Source organism: Leopardus geoffroyi, chromosome E1, assembly GCF_018350155.1.
Source record: "Leopardus geoffroyi isolate Oge1 chromosome E1, O.geoffroyi_Oge1_pat1.0, whole genome shotgun sequence".
Classification (NCBI taxonomy): Eukaryota; Metazoa; Chordata; class Mammalia; order Carnivora; family Felidae; genus Leopardus; species Leopardus geoffroyi.
The window spans coordinates 49344770-49357206 of record NC_059330.1 but is presented as its reverse complement, the minus strand read 5'-3'; the positions used below and the strand labels follow the sequence as shown (position 1 = coordinate 49357206).

Below are 12437 nucleotides of genomic sequence, written 5' to 3'. Positions count from 1 at the left end.
CAAAGTTGTGGGACTTTGGTGGGGGTTTTCTCAGTGACGGCACGTGGTCTGTTCATCCCTCTCCCCCCCCCCCGCCCCCGCACCCCCCCATGGTTAGTAAATGTTCCCCTGTTTGCAGGCTCAGCCCATGCTGGGCTCTTTTCCAGCGTCTCCAGTCAATTCAAAAGAGGGGTGGTTGGACGGGAGCCTTTATCAAAGGAGCTTAAAAAAAAAAAAAACCCAACTTAGTTTCATTCTTGAGGATAATGGCCCTGTTACAAAAAGGAGAGAAAAGAGGGCTTTGTGGTGCTATTCTGCTAGGTTTGCCCGGTAAGGAAGGGAGTTCAGTGTCCCTGGGGGCTTGAAAGCTTCTCCTTTAAGTCACAAGAAAGGAGCGTAATGGCTCCAGAAGTTCTGCCAGAGAGTAGTGGGGAAGGAAAGGAAGTCTTGTATACCTCTCTCCAGATGTTTTATAAGTAGGCAGCAGACCTGAGAAATCAACTGGCATCTTTTCTGGAGCATCCAGGGGGCCCTGGGTGCCGGGTGGTGCCCTGAGGCCCCCGGTGCAGTGCTTATCTTGCCGTGGGGCATGGTGGTCTGGTAATGGCCCTGTGAGTGAGGACACACGGGTGATGCTTTTGTAATGAGGGAAGCCCCGCCTGTCAGTGTGTGCGGGTTGCAGGGCGTGTGAGTTCGTCCCAGGGCTCGTGAGTGTCAGCCAACGTGTGAAAGGTAATTTCTCTAGAATCCGTTAAATCGAGCTCCAAACTCCGCCTGGGCGGGGCTGGTGGGCGACCCAAGTTCCACCATGACTCACTGGTAAGGGAGCCGTCTTCTTCCCTCGCGCAGATGCCAGAGTTCTCCGGGCTTTTGTAGTCCAGAGGTTTGGGGAGGTCCTAGGTTTGAAGTCTACCATTGCTGAAGTGCTTGTTTCCCAGGCATGGGGGTGGTTCAGCTGCTCGCCACTGCCTGCATCTGTCAGACGCCTGGAGCTTTGTCCTGGTCCCCAAGGCCATGGGAGACAGACTTGGGTCCCAAGAACCCATGTTTGACTTCTGGAGAGGTTCTGACTCACGTGGTGCATGCACAAAGTACCACCAGCCCACCAACCCTCTCCAGGCCTCCCCCCGCGTTCTCTGCTGGTCTAGCCTGGCCCCCTTGGACAGCCCGGCTCTTTCCCTCCTTCCCAGAGCCTTGGCTTTTTGAAAACAAATGCTCCCTCCACCCCGCCCCCCGCCAAGGCAAGAACCATTGGTCTTCCAGTATCAAACTCTCCTTGCCCCCTTCTTTCAGAGAGAGCCCATGGGAAGTTAAGTTGACACATTGATTTCTAAACATTGTAGAAGGTATGTCATCACCACGACAGGCAGTGTTCCACGCACCTAGCCTAGAATCTGATGGCAGCTGGTCCTCACTCTGGTCCTCCTCCAAAGGAGGGCGCCCCCTTGGTGCTCACGAGGAGAATGAGGGAACGAGCCCAGATTCGGGTCCTGCAGCCCTGTCTCCCACCAGGTGCCACAGTGGCACAGCTGGGCGAGCTGTGTGGCTTTCCACCAACCCCAGCCTTGTCCTTCCTTCCAGCTCCGGTCTCCCATTTATGCGACGCCACCTGCGTTCCAGCCCGAGCCCCGTCATCCTGAGGCAGCTGGAAGAAGAAGCCAAGGCTCGAGAAGCAGCCAACACGGTGGACATCACCCAGGTCATGAGCAAGCTGGACCGTAGGAGCCAACTCAAAAGAGAGCTGCCTCCTAAATAGATCTAGAATCCTTGGGGGCGGGGGCGTACGTGCGGGAGAGGCACGCAAAGAAAGGCAGAGTCAGAGTCTAGAGAATTCTATGCCCCGTTGGGGGGGGGGGGCAGCGGGGTCGCCAGGTGCGTGCCATCGCCCCCCGACCTCCTTCGGGGTGGACTTCACAATGTCACCGCAACTGGAGCTCCAGTTCGTGGGGGGGACAGGGGCAGCAGTGGGGGGCGGGGAGGTCCCTTGACTCAGGTGCTGTGTGACTTACTTAGCGCTTACTTAGTAAGTACGAACTTAGCACTTACCCTCTTACCGAGGGGGTTCTTGGAGTGGGAAGCCCAGAGAAAACAGGCTGTTTTATGTAGCACATTTGCTTTGGAAAATGAACAGGAAGACCACCTCGTCCCCCGAGACATAGTTCTTCTTAATGGAGCTCCTCACCCTACCTCTCCGGTTCAGACTCCGCTCCTAAAGCAGTCTGAGATACCTCTGAGGCACTAGATGCAGGGTCCCCCCTAGATGCACTTCCCCTGGGCTTCTCTGTTCCACCTTCTGGAAGGGTCCTGCTGAGACATTCCTGTTGAGCTTGTTCTTAGTCACAGTTGGTGAGGGCTGGTGAGCTCCCTCCTTCCCTGTTGTCTCCCCACCGCCTGACACCTGCTGGGGGAATTAGTATGAAGGGCTAATTAGACTAATTAGACGAAGGACTCAGTCGGAAGCCTCCCGGGCAGTCAAGGTGAAATGGCCTTACGACGAAGGCCATATCGTTTTGGATAAAGGAAAGGTGATGGTGACTTCATTCGTGGGAAGAGGGATGGTAGACGGCTGGACATTTCCAAGACGAGTTAGGGTCAAAGATAATACTCTTTGGGATATTTTCTTTTATTTTTTTGTGGCGGGACAGGGGAGAGGGAGAGGGAGAGAGAGAATCCTCAGTAGGCTCCATACCTGGCTCAGAGCCTGATGTAGGGCTTGGTCTCAAGACTGCGAGATCATGACCTGAGCCGAAATCAAGAACTGGGTGCTTAACCGAATGAGGCACCCAGGCGCCCCTCCTTTGGATGTTTTCTCGATGTTCGTGCTTCTCTCCTCTGTAGCTGTAGCCTAGGCCAGCCCTGTGGTCAGGGAGCAGGGAGAGGACAGTTCACACTCTGACCTTGGGAGGCCTATAAAGTAATTCTAGAAGCTAGCCTTACCTCATACACCTGTGTGAGAACGCAAAGGCGACAGAGCAAGTCCGCGAGCAAGGGACCGACGTTACGCAGCAAAGGGACTCACTCCTTCAACACGTTTACTGAGTACCTACTACGTGCCAGGCAGTGGTGAATACAACGGCTTGGCCTCTGTCTCAGGAAGTTTATAGTCTAGGACTGACCAAAAATAACGAAGCCAATGGTATCGGCAGTCGTTGCCATGTGACAAACAAGATTAGAGCGTCATACGATAATCAGTGTTTATTGCTCCTGGGTATAGGGTCGTCTGTGTGGCTCTGTTGATCTTGGTGGAGCTCACTCCCATGCCTGGGGCCTTGATCTGTGGTGGCCTAAGCTGGGGAGAGTGGAACGATTCTTCTCTGCTTCTCGCGCCTCTTGTCCTCCAACAGCCTGGCCGCGGCATGATCTGTGGTGACGGCGAATTGCAAGGGAGTAAGTGGAAACACGTCAGAGTCTTGAGGTGTAGGCTTAGACCTGGTTTTCCACCTCATTTCCTTGGCCAAATCAAGTTACAAAGCCGGCCTAGAATCAAGAGATGAGGAGATAACCTCTAGCTCTTTAGCGAGAGAAACGTTAAAGTCTTATCGCCACAGACGTGGAGACAGGGAGGGACGAATTGGAGTCGTCACTGCGACCAACAGCCCACATATATGATGAAACCTGTAGAGAGTGTTACAGAGGATGTGGGCATGGTGCCCTGAGAGGGGACAAGGGAGATGTGTGCACTAAGGAGGCCTCTTCAAGGCGGTCACGGAGAAGCAGAGGTGGAGTGAAAGCGGCCACACAAAGAATGTGGGCAGGCAGGGAGAACTTTCCAGGCCAACAGGACTGCATGCGTGAAGGCCCATTGGGGAAAGTGCATCGGGGTGAACTGTAAGGCCAGGTGGATGGAGCCTGGTGGGCGTGGGGCATATGGTGCAACACAAGGTTAGAGAGGTGGATGAGGCCAGGTCACTGGGGACCTTTTAGGCCACTGTAAGGAGTCTACAGCTCTTGGTTTCATGTCAGTGAAATGATTCCATTACTCTCTCCATTTTCCCTAGTCGCAGACTAGTTTAAACTCCAAAAGAACAACCTGAGGTGTGCTTTGGTCGTCTCTCTTTTGGAGAATGTTGGAAGTTTTCCGATGCAGGGAGGGCACCCCCAGAAGGAATTTCAGGTGATGGCCGTTGTAAATGGAATGACACAGGACAGGGGCTGTGTTTGCCCAGGATCACTCTGAAACCTGATGGGTTCTGCAGAAACGTGTCTTACCTGAGTGGATGAATGAAAGGAGGAAGGAAGGAAGGAAGGGAAAGAGCCCTGGATTTGGAGAAGGCCTCTTGGTCTCTGGTTCTGCCACCAGCCACGTGGTCTTGAACAAGTCACTTATGATCTCTGCTTCCTGATTTGTGAAGTGAGGGGTTGGGACCAGATCCACGCTTCTTGAAACAGACTCCGTGAGTTCCAGGAGGGTACCCCGCCTGGGGCCTCGATTTTGCTTGAAGATTTGGAATGGGAGGACACTTAGGTAATTTTAGATATTTTTTCGCATTAAAATCATCATGAATATAGTATGAATTAGAATGCAAAACGTACATGAATTTTTTAAGATAAAAATTGAGACATCAAAGACATTTCATGCTTGGCTGTGGCAGGTTTAGGCTTTACCCTCAGACTCCTGGGAGAGGATGTTTACCCGGCTCTCCTGCTGTTTGTCCTACTTTCCTGGGAAAGTTTGAGAAGCACAAAACCAGAGAGATGCGCTGTCCCTTCTGGTCACCCCCTGTGAGCTGGGACCGCATACCCGGCACAATGGCGGTGAGGATGGTGAGGCGTCCAACACATCAGGAGTTCCGCAGGCTACAAAGTGTGTCGTGTTTGTCTGTGACTCAGCCATCCACCTCCCACCAGTGAGATGTCTCCCACCCTCCAGCAGACTCCCAGGGGCTCCGTATCAGGCACAGAGTAGATACGCCACACGTATTAATGGAAACCTTCTCAACGTCAGGCACACGGGGACCCCGCAAACAGGTGTAAACAGGGTCAGTTATCACTCTTTAACGGATAAATGCATAAATAAGGAACCCGGAGAAATGCATCTGAAGGAGGGTAGGAGATAAATGGCTTCGCCCCTGGATAGCAGCAGCCACGTTCCACACGTTTCTAAACACCTTTTCTACGGAAGAACCGGTGATGGCTGCTGGGACAGGTACAGAAATGGGCAAGAGGTTCTCTGCCCTCCAGGGGCTGGCATCGATGCCTAGATGCAAATGGCTGCAACGTGAGACGGAACGGGATGGAGGCTGAGTGTGGCCCACCAGAGGAGCACAGAGATGGGAGAGGATTGTCTGGCCTGGAGGTCTGGGGGGGAATCCACCAGGAGATTCTCGTGTTTGGTAGTAAAGGAACCCAGGTCCCTATGCAGTTTTGAGGTTTTGTAAGAGTGTCGGCCGCTGGGCCCCAGCAGGTGACAGCTGTTCCTGGGGGCTTTGTTTCTGTGTGTCAAACATAACAGTGGCCCCCGCAGGGTCTGTCTCGATCTCGGATAGCATCAAAAATAGTATTTATTTGGACAGTATTATCGATATATTTAAATGATTGTGATAGTTTCTGTGTTCTGTGTACTTAGGCACCCTCTTGATTCCTCAGTGCCGTGCTTTAAACAGCTTGAGTTTCTCCACCTATGGTGGTGCATCTCTTATGCTAGAATATAAATCATGCTGAAAAGTGCCAGGCTTTCCTTTGTAGAATTTCATTTTCAAGCTTGGCTTTTAGAGAAAGGACTGCTCTTCTTGTGAGGGTTGTGGTAATATGAGGGCTAGGGACAAGACGATACAAGAAGAGTACGTAAGATAATGCCTGGCATATAATAAACGCTCAATAGATGCTAGCTGCTGTTACCTTGGTCACAACCATCGTCACTGTCGCCATCACCACCATTTATCACCAACACCGTCACTGTCGTCATCTGCATCATCGCCACCATCATCACCACCATCCTTAGTCGCGTACGGTCTTAGAGTAACCTTGGGCTTCCTTGCACCTGTCGGTGTTCGTCCAGTACGGCGATCCATTATTCTTTACTATTCCGGGCATTCCCTCGGGTGCATTTTTAGCTTTGTTGACTTAAACCGTCTCACTTCTCTGCTCTCTCAGAGTCTTGCAGTGTGGGCTGCCCAGCTCTCCAGGGACCATCAGGATATATTTGAAGGGAGGAGGGTGGGCCATTGATGTCATGTGCTCTATGAGTCTGTCCAAGTTTTGGGGCTAAAGCGAGGGTCCGTTCAAGGTGGTAAGGCTGTGCCACACACGAGATGGTGGGTAGGAGAAATGATGTGTCCACCCTTGTGGAATTGTTTCCACGGAGCCAACTTTGCTTATTTGCTTTTGGAGGCAGTGGGCGAGGGGAAAGCAAGGAGGGACCGGAGAGGGTGCTGTGCACACTGCATGCTGAACCTGAATGTGGCTTAGGAAGCAGGAGTTCAGGGGGCCACAAGGACTCCTTCAGATTCTCAGCCCGTTTCTAGACAGAAGACGAATCGCACCTCTTTGCACTTATCTGCCTTGCCTGCCATTAAAAAGCCTGCGATTGTGACGTCATGTCAATGTACCCACTCCATTCCACGCTCTTTCCCCCTGTGTCACTCCCTTGCCTAATAAAACAGAGCTCTCAGAGCTTCACCGTGTCTCCGCGTGTCACATTTCTTTGCCACGTGCCTTGCATGCCGCTGCTTTGCTGTGTCACACCAGGGGTGGGCGTGGCGTGGGCTGGAGGGGCCAGGTCTCTGTGGGAGGGGCCAGAGTCCTGGTGGGAAGGGGGTAAAAAAGGCCTTCCTGCTTTGGGTGTCCGGGGCCGATGGGGTCAGTGGCTATTTTCCCAGAAGAAAGGACCTTCTCAGGCCAGGTGAGTAAAGCAGGACGGTGGCTACTCCTCGCCTGTCTTGTCATTCATCCTGGAAAAGAAAGCGATGGGGGAGAAGAGTGGGGTGGGGAGGAGGGCACAGAATTAAGGAGGGCAGTCCTGTCCTGTCATAAGCTGTACGATCTTGGTCAAGTTGTCATCTCCACGAGGCTCAGTTTCCTAATCTGTAAAGTGGGGATTATAATGACTTTATCACAGATTCTGAGTAAGTGGGATTCAAGAGAATGAACCGGAGGTAGGGTGTCCTCAGTCAGTTTATTCTCTCACCAAAGCCTATTGCCTAGTATTGGTGTCTCAGCCCGCTCTCCAGGACCCCAGGTCCCATCTGAACCCCACGGGCAACGGGATGGCCTTATGGATCAGTAGGCAAAGCAGGGGGCTTTGGGGTTTCACGCTCCTCGGATGGGATTCTCGTTCTGTGTTAGTTATCTACTGCTGTGCAATGAAACAGTGCACACACAGCCGTTTGTTAGCGCGCCGATGGCCAGGTGAGGCTGGGCCGGGCCCCCTGCTCACGGTCTCACACCCAAGGTCACACCAGGCTGTCGTGTTCCTATCTGGAGGCTCTTACGAAGAACCTGCTTCCAATCTCTTTGAGGTTGTTGTGGAGACTCAGTTTGTCACTGTAGGACTCAAGGCCCCAGCGTTTTTGTTGGCCGTTAAGCTGATGGCTGCACCCAGCTCCTAGAAGCTGCCCTATCCCTCGTCCTGTGTCCCCTCTGTCCCACCTTCAAAGCCAATCCTGGAGAATTTCTTCTTTGTTGAATCCCTGTCGTGCTTCAAACCCTGTCTGACGTCTGTCCCTGGTCTGTGACTCAGATCTGAAGGGTTCGTGTGATGAGGTCAGGCTCACCCAGATAATCCTTTGTTGATGTCACCTATGCCATATCACGTCACCTGAGCACGGAGTGGCTGTCGTGTGCTATTTCTAGTTCACATCCACACTGGAAGACGGGGGCAGGAGTGTTAGCGGCCACCTTCGTGTTGTACATATCACTGTCCCTGTCTCTGTACATGTCTCTGTCCCTGTTCGCTGTGAGAGCCTTGGGATGGCAATGAGCCCGTCTAGACCTCAATTTTCTGGATACTAGATAATATGCTAGATTGCCTACCATATAGCAGATGCTTAAGAAGTTACAGGGCCATACCCTTTCACCTAACCGTTGTCTCCCAAACCCTTAACTAGGGCCCAGCTTTCTCCTTTATTGCTCTTTTGGTCAGCAGACTGTGTCCTAAGTGGAGACCCCTTGCCCTATAGAAGGACGGTGTGTTAGAAGCATGGCGTGGGGCTTCTCAAACCGGACATAACAAAACCGTGACCTCGGGTGTTTGTTAGAAGATGCTTTCCCTGGGTTGCGTCCCCCTGAGATTCTCCTTCAGTGGGTCTGGTGGGGTTGGGATCCGCACTTGTGGCAGCACCCTGGGTGATCCCGGGGTGCGCTGATGGGCAGGCCATCCTGAGACGGCCAGCTAGCTGTTACACGTGCAGACTCGGCCGTCCACGGGCCCGGCTTCAAAGCCCGCCCTGTCCCCGGTGGCCTGTCCTTGGGGCTCGGTTTTCGAAGCATTAGTTTCCTCGTCTGTATAATGGGCATAGTAAGAGCTGGTGGCCTTACTGAGTGGCTTTGGGAAGTAAGTGCGATGATCCACAAAACGTGCTCAGCCTCGACCCTCACGTTTCCTGAGTTCTCGCTGCGTAAGGCCAGGAGTTTTGATTTCGTATGTTAACCCTGGGGCCTCAGGTCCGGGCCTTGGCTCTGGTTTGTGGGCCTGTGGAGGCCTGAGCAGAGGCACTGTACCAGTGGCTCTCAGCTGCTGTTTCAGAATGGAATCGAACTTGAACTTCAGGGAGCTGGTGGGGGAGAATGGAGGCCGTCCCCCCTCTGTCCCCCACGGCAAAGACTTCTGTGGCCTCCTGGCCTTTCTTTGCCTCTAAAAGCTGTCCTTGGATGTGCCTGCCCCTTTCTCTTCCGGCTGGGACCAGCACACTCAGGGGACCTGGAAACCAGGCCATACCCCATAGAAGCCAGCAGCCTCCAGCTCAGCGCCCGGAGCTGCCCTCCCTCGGCCCCGGGGCAGTGCCCAGGCCCCCGGGGCAGGCAGGTTTCTCTAAGCTGGGCGTCGTGTGGCTGTGCCAGTTTCAAAGAGGTTTTGTTCTTCACTGAAGTCCTTTCCAGTTCTCTCTCGGAGGCAGTGATGGCCCAGCTGTCCCAGAGGGTCCCCCTTCCCCGCCAGGACTGGGCTTTGACACGGTGAGAGGCCACAATAGGCCTTTAGGACGGGGTATGACAAACCAGGCCGATGGGCCCTCGGAGGCCCATCTGTGGAGGGAAGAGCGGTGACAACAGAGGGGTGACAGCAGAGAGCCTCCCTGAAAATTCCAACTTTAACTTTGTCAGCTCAGACCAAGCTCTCCTGGGCTTCTTTCCTGAAAACCTGCTGGTCCAGCACTCCTGCCCCTCCCCCCTCCTGCTCCTTGACTCTGGGGTCACGGGGAGCCCAGGGAGGTCGGGATGCTCCCTTTCTCCAGCGATGAGCCCACGATGCCCACTCTGCCTCCCCTCCCGGCCACCCTGTTCTGCCGCGGGAGGCACGGCCAGTGCAGGGGCTTGGCGACCCCCAAGGCGTGGCCAGTGGACACGGGGTCGGGGCTCAGGACGAGGTGGGGTGGTCTCAAGCCTGGAGGAGTCAGCAGGGTCCAGGCTGGGACTTCTCGTATCACCGCCACTGCTCTGTTAAAAGTGTCCTCGGGCTGGGAACTAAGGACAGAGAAAGGATGCATGGCATCTGGCGGGTCCTAAGCATTGTTTGCTGGGGGACAGGGGTTCAGGGCAGTTGGAAAGCCTGCCTGGCCTCACCCCAGCATCCCAGGCCCGGCAAAGGTCAGCCTGGATGCAAATGTCCAGCTCCAGGCACCGTGGCCAGGGCTCGGGGACCGGCGGGCCCCTTGACGGGAGGCCCGTGTGTGGCTGGGCTGTCATCACAGGGGGCTCCGGGCCCCTTTCCCAGCTCCCCTGTGGGTCCGCCACACCAGGCCGTGCTCCGGGTGCTGGAAGGGGCTAAGTCAGCAGAGGGCTGTGTCCCTGATCCCCCATGACTCACCCTGAGTTCTCTCTTTCCTTGTCTGCAGCCGGGCCAGCACACCGCTCCCAGCCCCCACCTGGCCGTGTACACAGGGACCTGCGTGCCCCCGTCTCCTTCGGGTCCCTTCTCCCCGTCCTGCCGCTCCCCCAGGATGCCTTTCCCCTCGCCGGGCCGCTTCATCCGGAGGCCCAGCAGCACCATCTGCCCCACGCCTATGAGGGTGGCCTCAGAGAGCTCCGAGCAGATGGGGGCCGCTGGTGCCTCGGGGGCCTGCCCAGGGCCCTCCGACACCGCCGGGGGTGAGGCCTCAGCGGAACACCCCTGGGTCCGGCCCAAGGCCCGCGTGGCTCTGTCCTTCAGCAGGTTTCTGAGACGGGGCTGTTCGGCTTCCCCGGTCTTTGCCAGGCTCTCGCCCAAGTGCCCGCCCGTGTCCCACGGGAAGGTGCAGCCCCTGGGGGACGTGGGCCAGCAGGTGTCACGGCTGAAATCCAGGAGAGTAGCAAAGTAAGAACCGGAAGGGATTGTGCTGTGTGTGAGCGCAGGGGCACATTTGTCCCTGTGCGAGCATACGTGTTTGCACATTTGCCTGCATGTGAGCATGCGCGTGTGCATATGTCTCTGCATGAGTGCGCGTGCACGCATGTCTCTGTGTGTGTGTGCGCACGTGTCTGTGTGTGCGTGTATGTCTGTGCTGGGTACCGAGGCCATGGGCTTGAGCACAGTCTAGAACTTGGGGTGGGGGGGTGAGTAATGAGGATTCTGGGTTAGCAGACACGACAAGAGGGCTGTTTGGCCGCTGGATAGTTTCCAGAAACTCAGCGTTGCCCTCGCCTGCTTCCTGAGAAAGAAAAGGAATGGGAGTCTTTCTTTTCCACCTTTTCCCCCTTCTGTGCTCCACCCAGCCTGCCCCATCCCCAGAAAGTCAGTCTAATGAGTCCATTGCACTTTTTTTTTTAAGTTATTTATATACTTTAAGAGAAACAGAGAGAGAGGAGAGGGACTAAGTGGGGGAGGGGCAGAGAGAGTCCCAGGCAGGCTCCACACTGCCAGCTGGGAGCCCACGCGGGGCTCGAACCCACGAACCGTGAGATGGTGACTTGAGCCGAAACCGAGTCAGATGCATCACCGACCGAGCAGGCTCTCAGAGGGGCCTGCGGGGATTCCTGCTTCTACAGGTGTTTCTGTGAAAATGACCGTGCCCAGTCTCCCCCGAGAGGTGGCCCCTCTCAGCTCCATTTTGGGTGTAAGCCTGAGTTCTGAGAACCCCAAGCGCCCGGAGGCAGGTCACCGGGGGCAGCACAAAGGCTCTGAGGGGGTGCACGCCAACTGCTGGACCAACGGCAGAAAGAAAAGTTGTAGACGGTGCAAAACTGAGAATCAGCCCCCTGCCTCTATTTGGTTTTGGGGAGACAGTCAGGGGTATCCTTGAGACTTGTCTCCTAGAGACACGCTCCTGTTGGTTGGTTTTGGGGAGACAGTCAGGGGTATCCTTGAGACTTGTCTCCTAGAGACACGCTCCTGTTGGTTGCTCCAACCATAACAATTCGAGCCCCTCCAACATGAAAATAAAGCATCTTTTGAATGAGCCTGAGTCCAGCAGAGAAACAGGAGTCCCCTTCTACCCCCAGTGAAAGAGATCCGCGGAGCCGGTCGCGGCACACGAAGCTTTTGGCAGGCACGCCTGGGTGTCACTCTCCTCCAGGGACGTCAGGGTGAGCTGAGGATTTGGTGTCCCTTCTGTCCCTATGCACTTGCCTGTCTTTTGTGCCTGAAGCTTTTTCCAGATCAAAATGGACGTGCCTACGCAGAGTGGGACCTGCCTGATGGACTCGGAGGACACGGGGACAGGAGACTCGGGTGACCGGGCCGAGGAGAAGGAGGTCATCTGTCCCTGGGAGAGCGTGGCCGAGGGGAAAGCTAGCTGAGCCGGGGGCGCTGGACCAAGAAGACGCTCCCAGCAGACCCTGCCAGATGGGGCCACGGGCTCTCGAACCCAAGTGCATTTCGATCACATTTGGGGCCTGGAGAGAGAAGACGGGATGGATTGTGGGGAAGCGTGCACTGGCTGGGGTCCCGATGGCCGATTCCCACCCTCCCTCCTGGCCTTCCTTTCCTTGGGCAGAAGAAAGGCATGTGGACCAGAGGACTTTACTTGCCGCCTTAAAACCAATAAGAGGTTAACTTGTGAGAGTCTCTTGGCCTGGGATGTTAGTGTGCGTCTGGTTTTATTAGTTAGCTATGAGCTACTATTTATCAGTTTATGAGTTCAATTCATCTCTCCTTTGGTTTTAGAGACAAAGGGACACTGACTCGCTTTGAAGAACTCCCTCTCTGGTTAAATTGGTTTGTGCATGTTACTTCTATCAACGGAGCTCCCGAGAGCGCGGCATCATGCACGAAGGGGGTGTCGGGGAAAGGCGTCTTTCTAGAATGAGCAGGTGTGTTGTTCGCATCCACCAAGAAGTAGAAACAAGATGGGATTAGCTGCGCAAGGGGTTTATTGGGGGAAACACCT

The 12437-nt window shown here is 54.9% G+C and overlaps 1 protein-coding gene across 2 annotated transcripts in view; it reads left to right on the top strand.

Moving 5' to 3' along the window:
* Positions 1-12109, top strand: part of RGS9 (regulator of G protein signaling 9) — a 70450-nt gene extending 58341 nt beyond the window's left edge. For both annotated transcript variants that reach the window (XM_045489518.1, XM_045489517.1), the window contains exons 17-19: positions 1561-1678; positions 9969-10426; positions 11697-12109. In XM_045489518.1, coding sequence (XP_045345474.1) covers positions 1561-1678; positions 9969-10426; positions 11697-11847 — 727 coding nt within the window. In that variant the 3' untranslated portion in view covers positions 11848-12109. The remainder of the gene's footprint in view (positions 1-1560; positions 1679-9968; positions 10427-11696) is intronic.
* Positions 12110-12437: the final 328 nt, after the last annotated feature.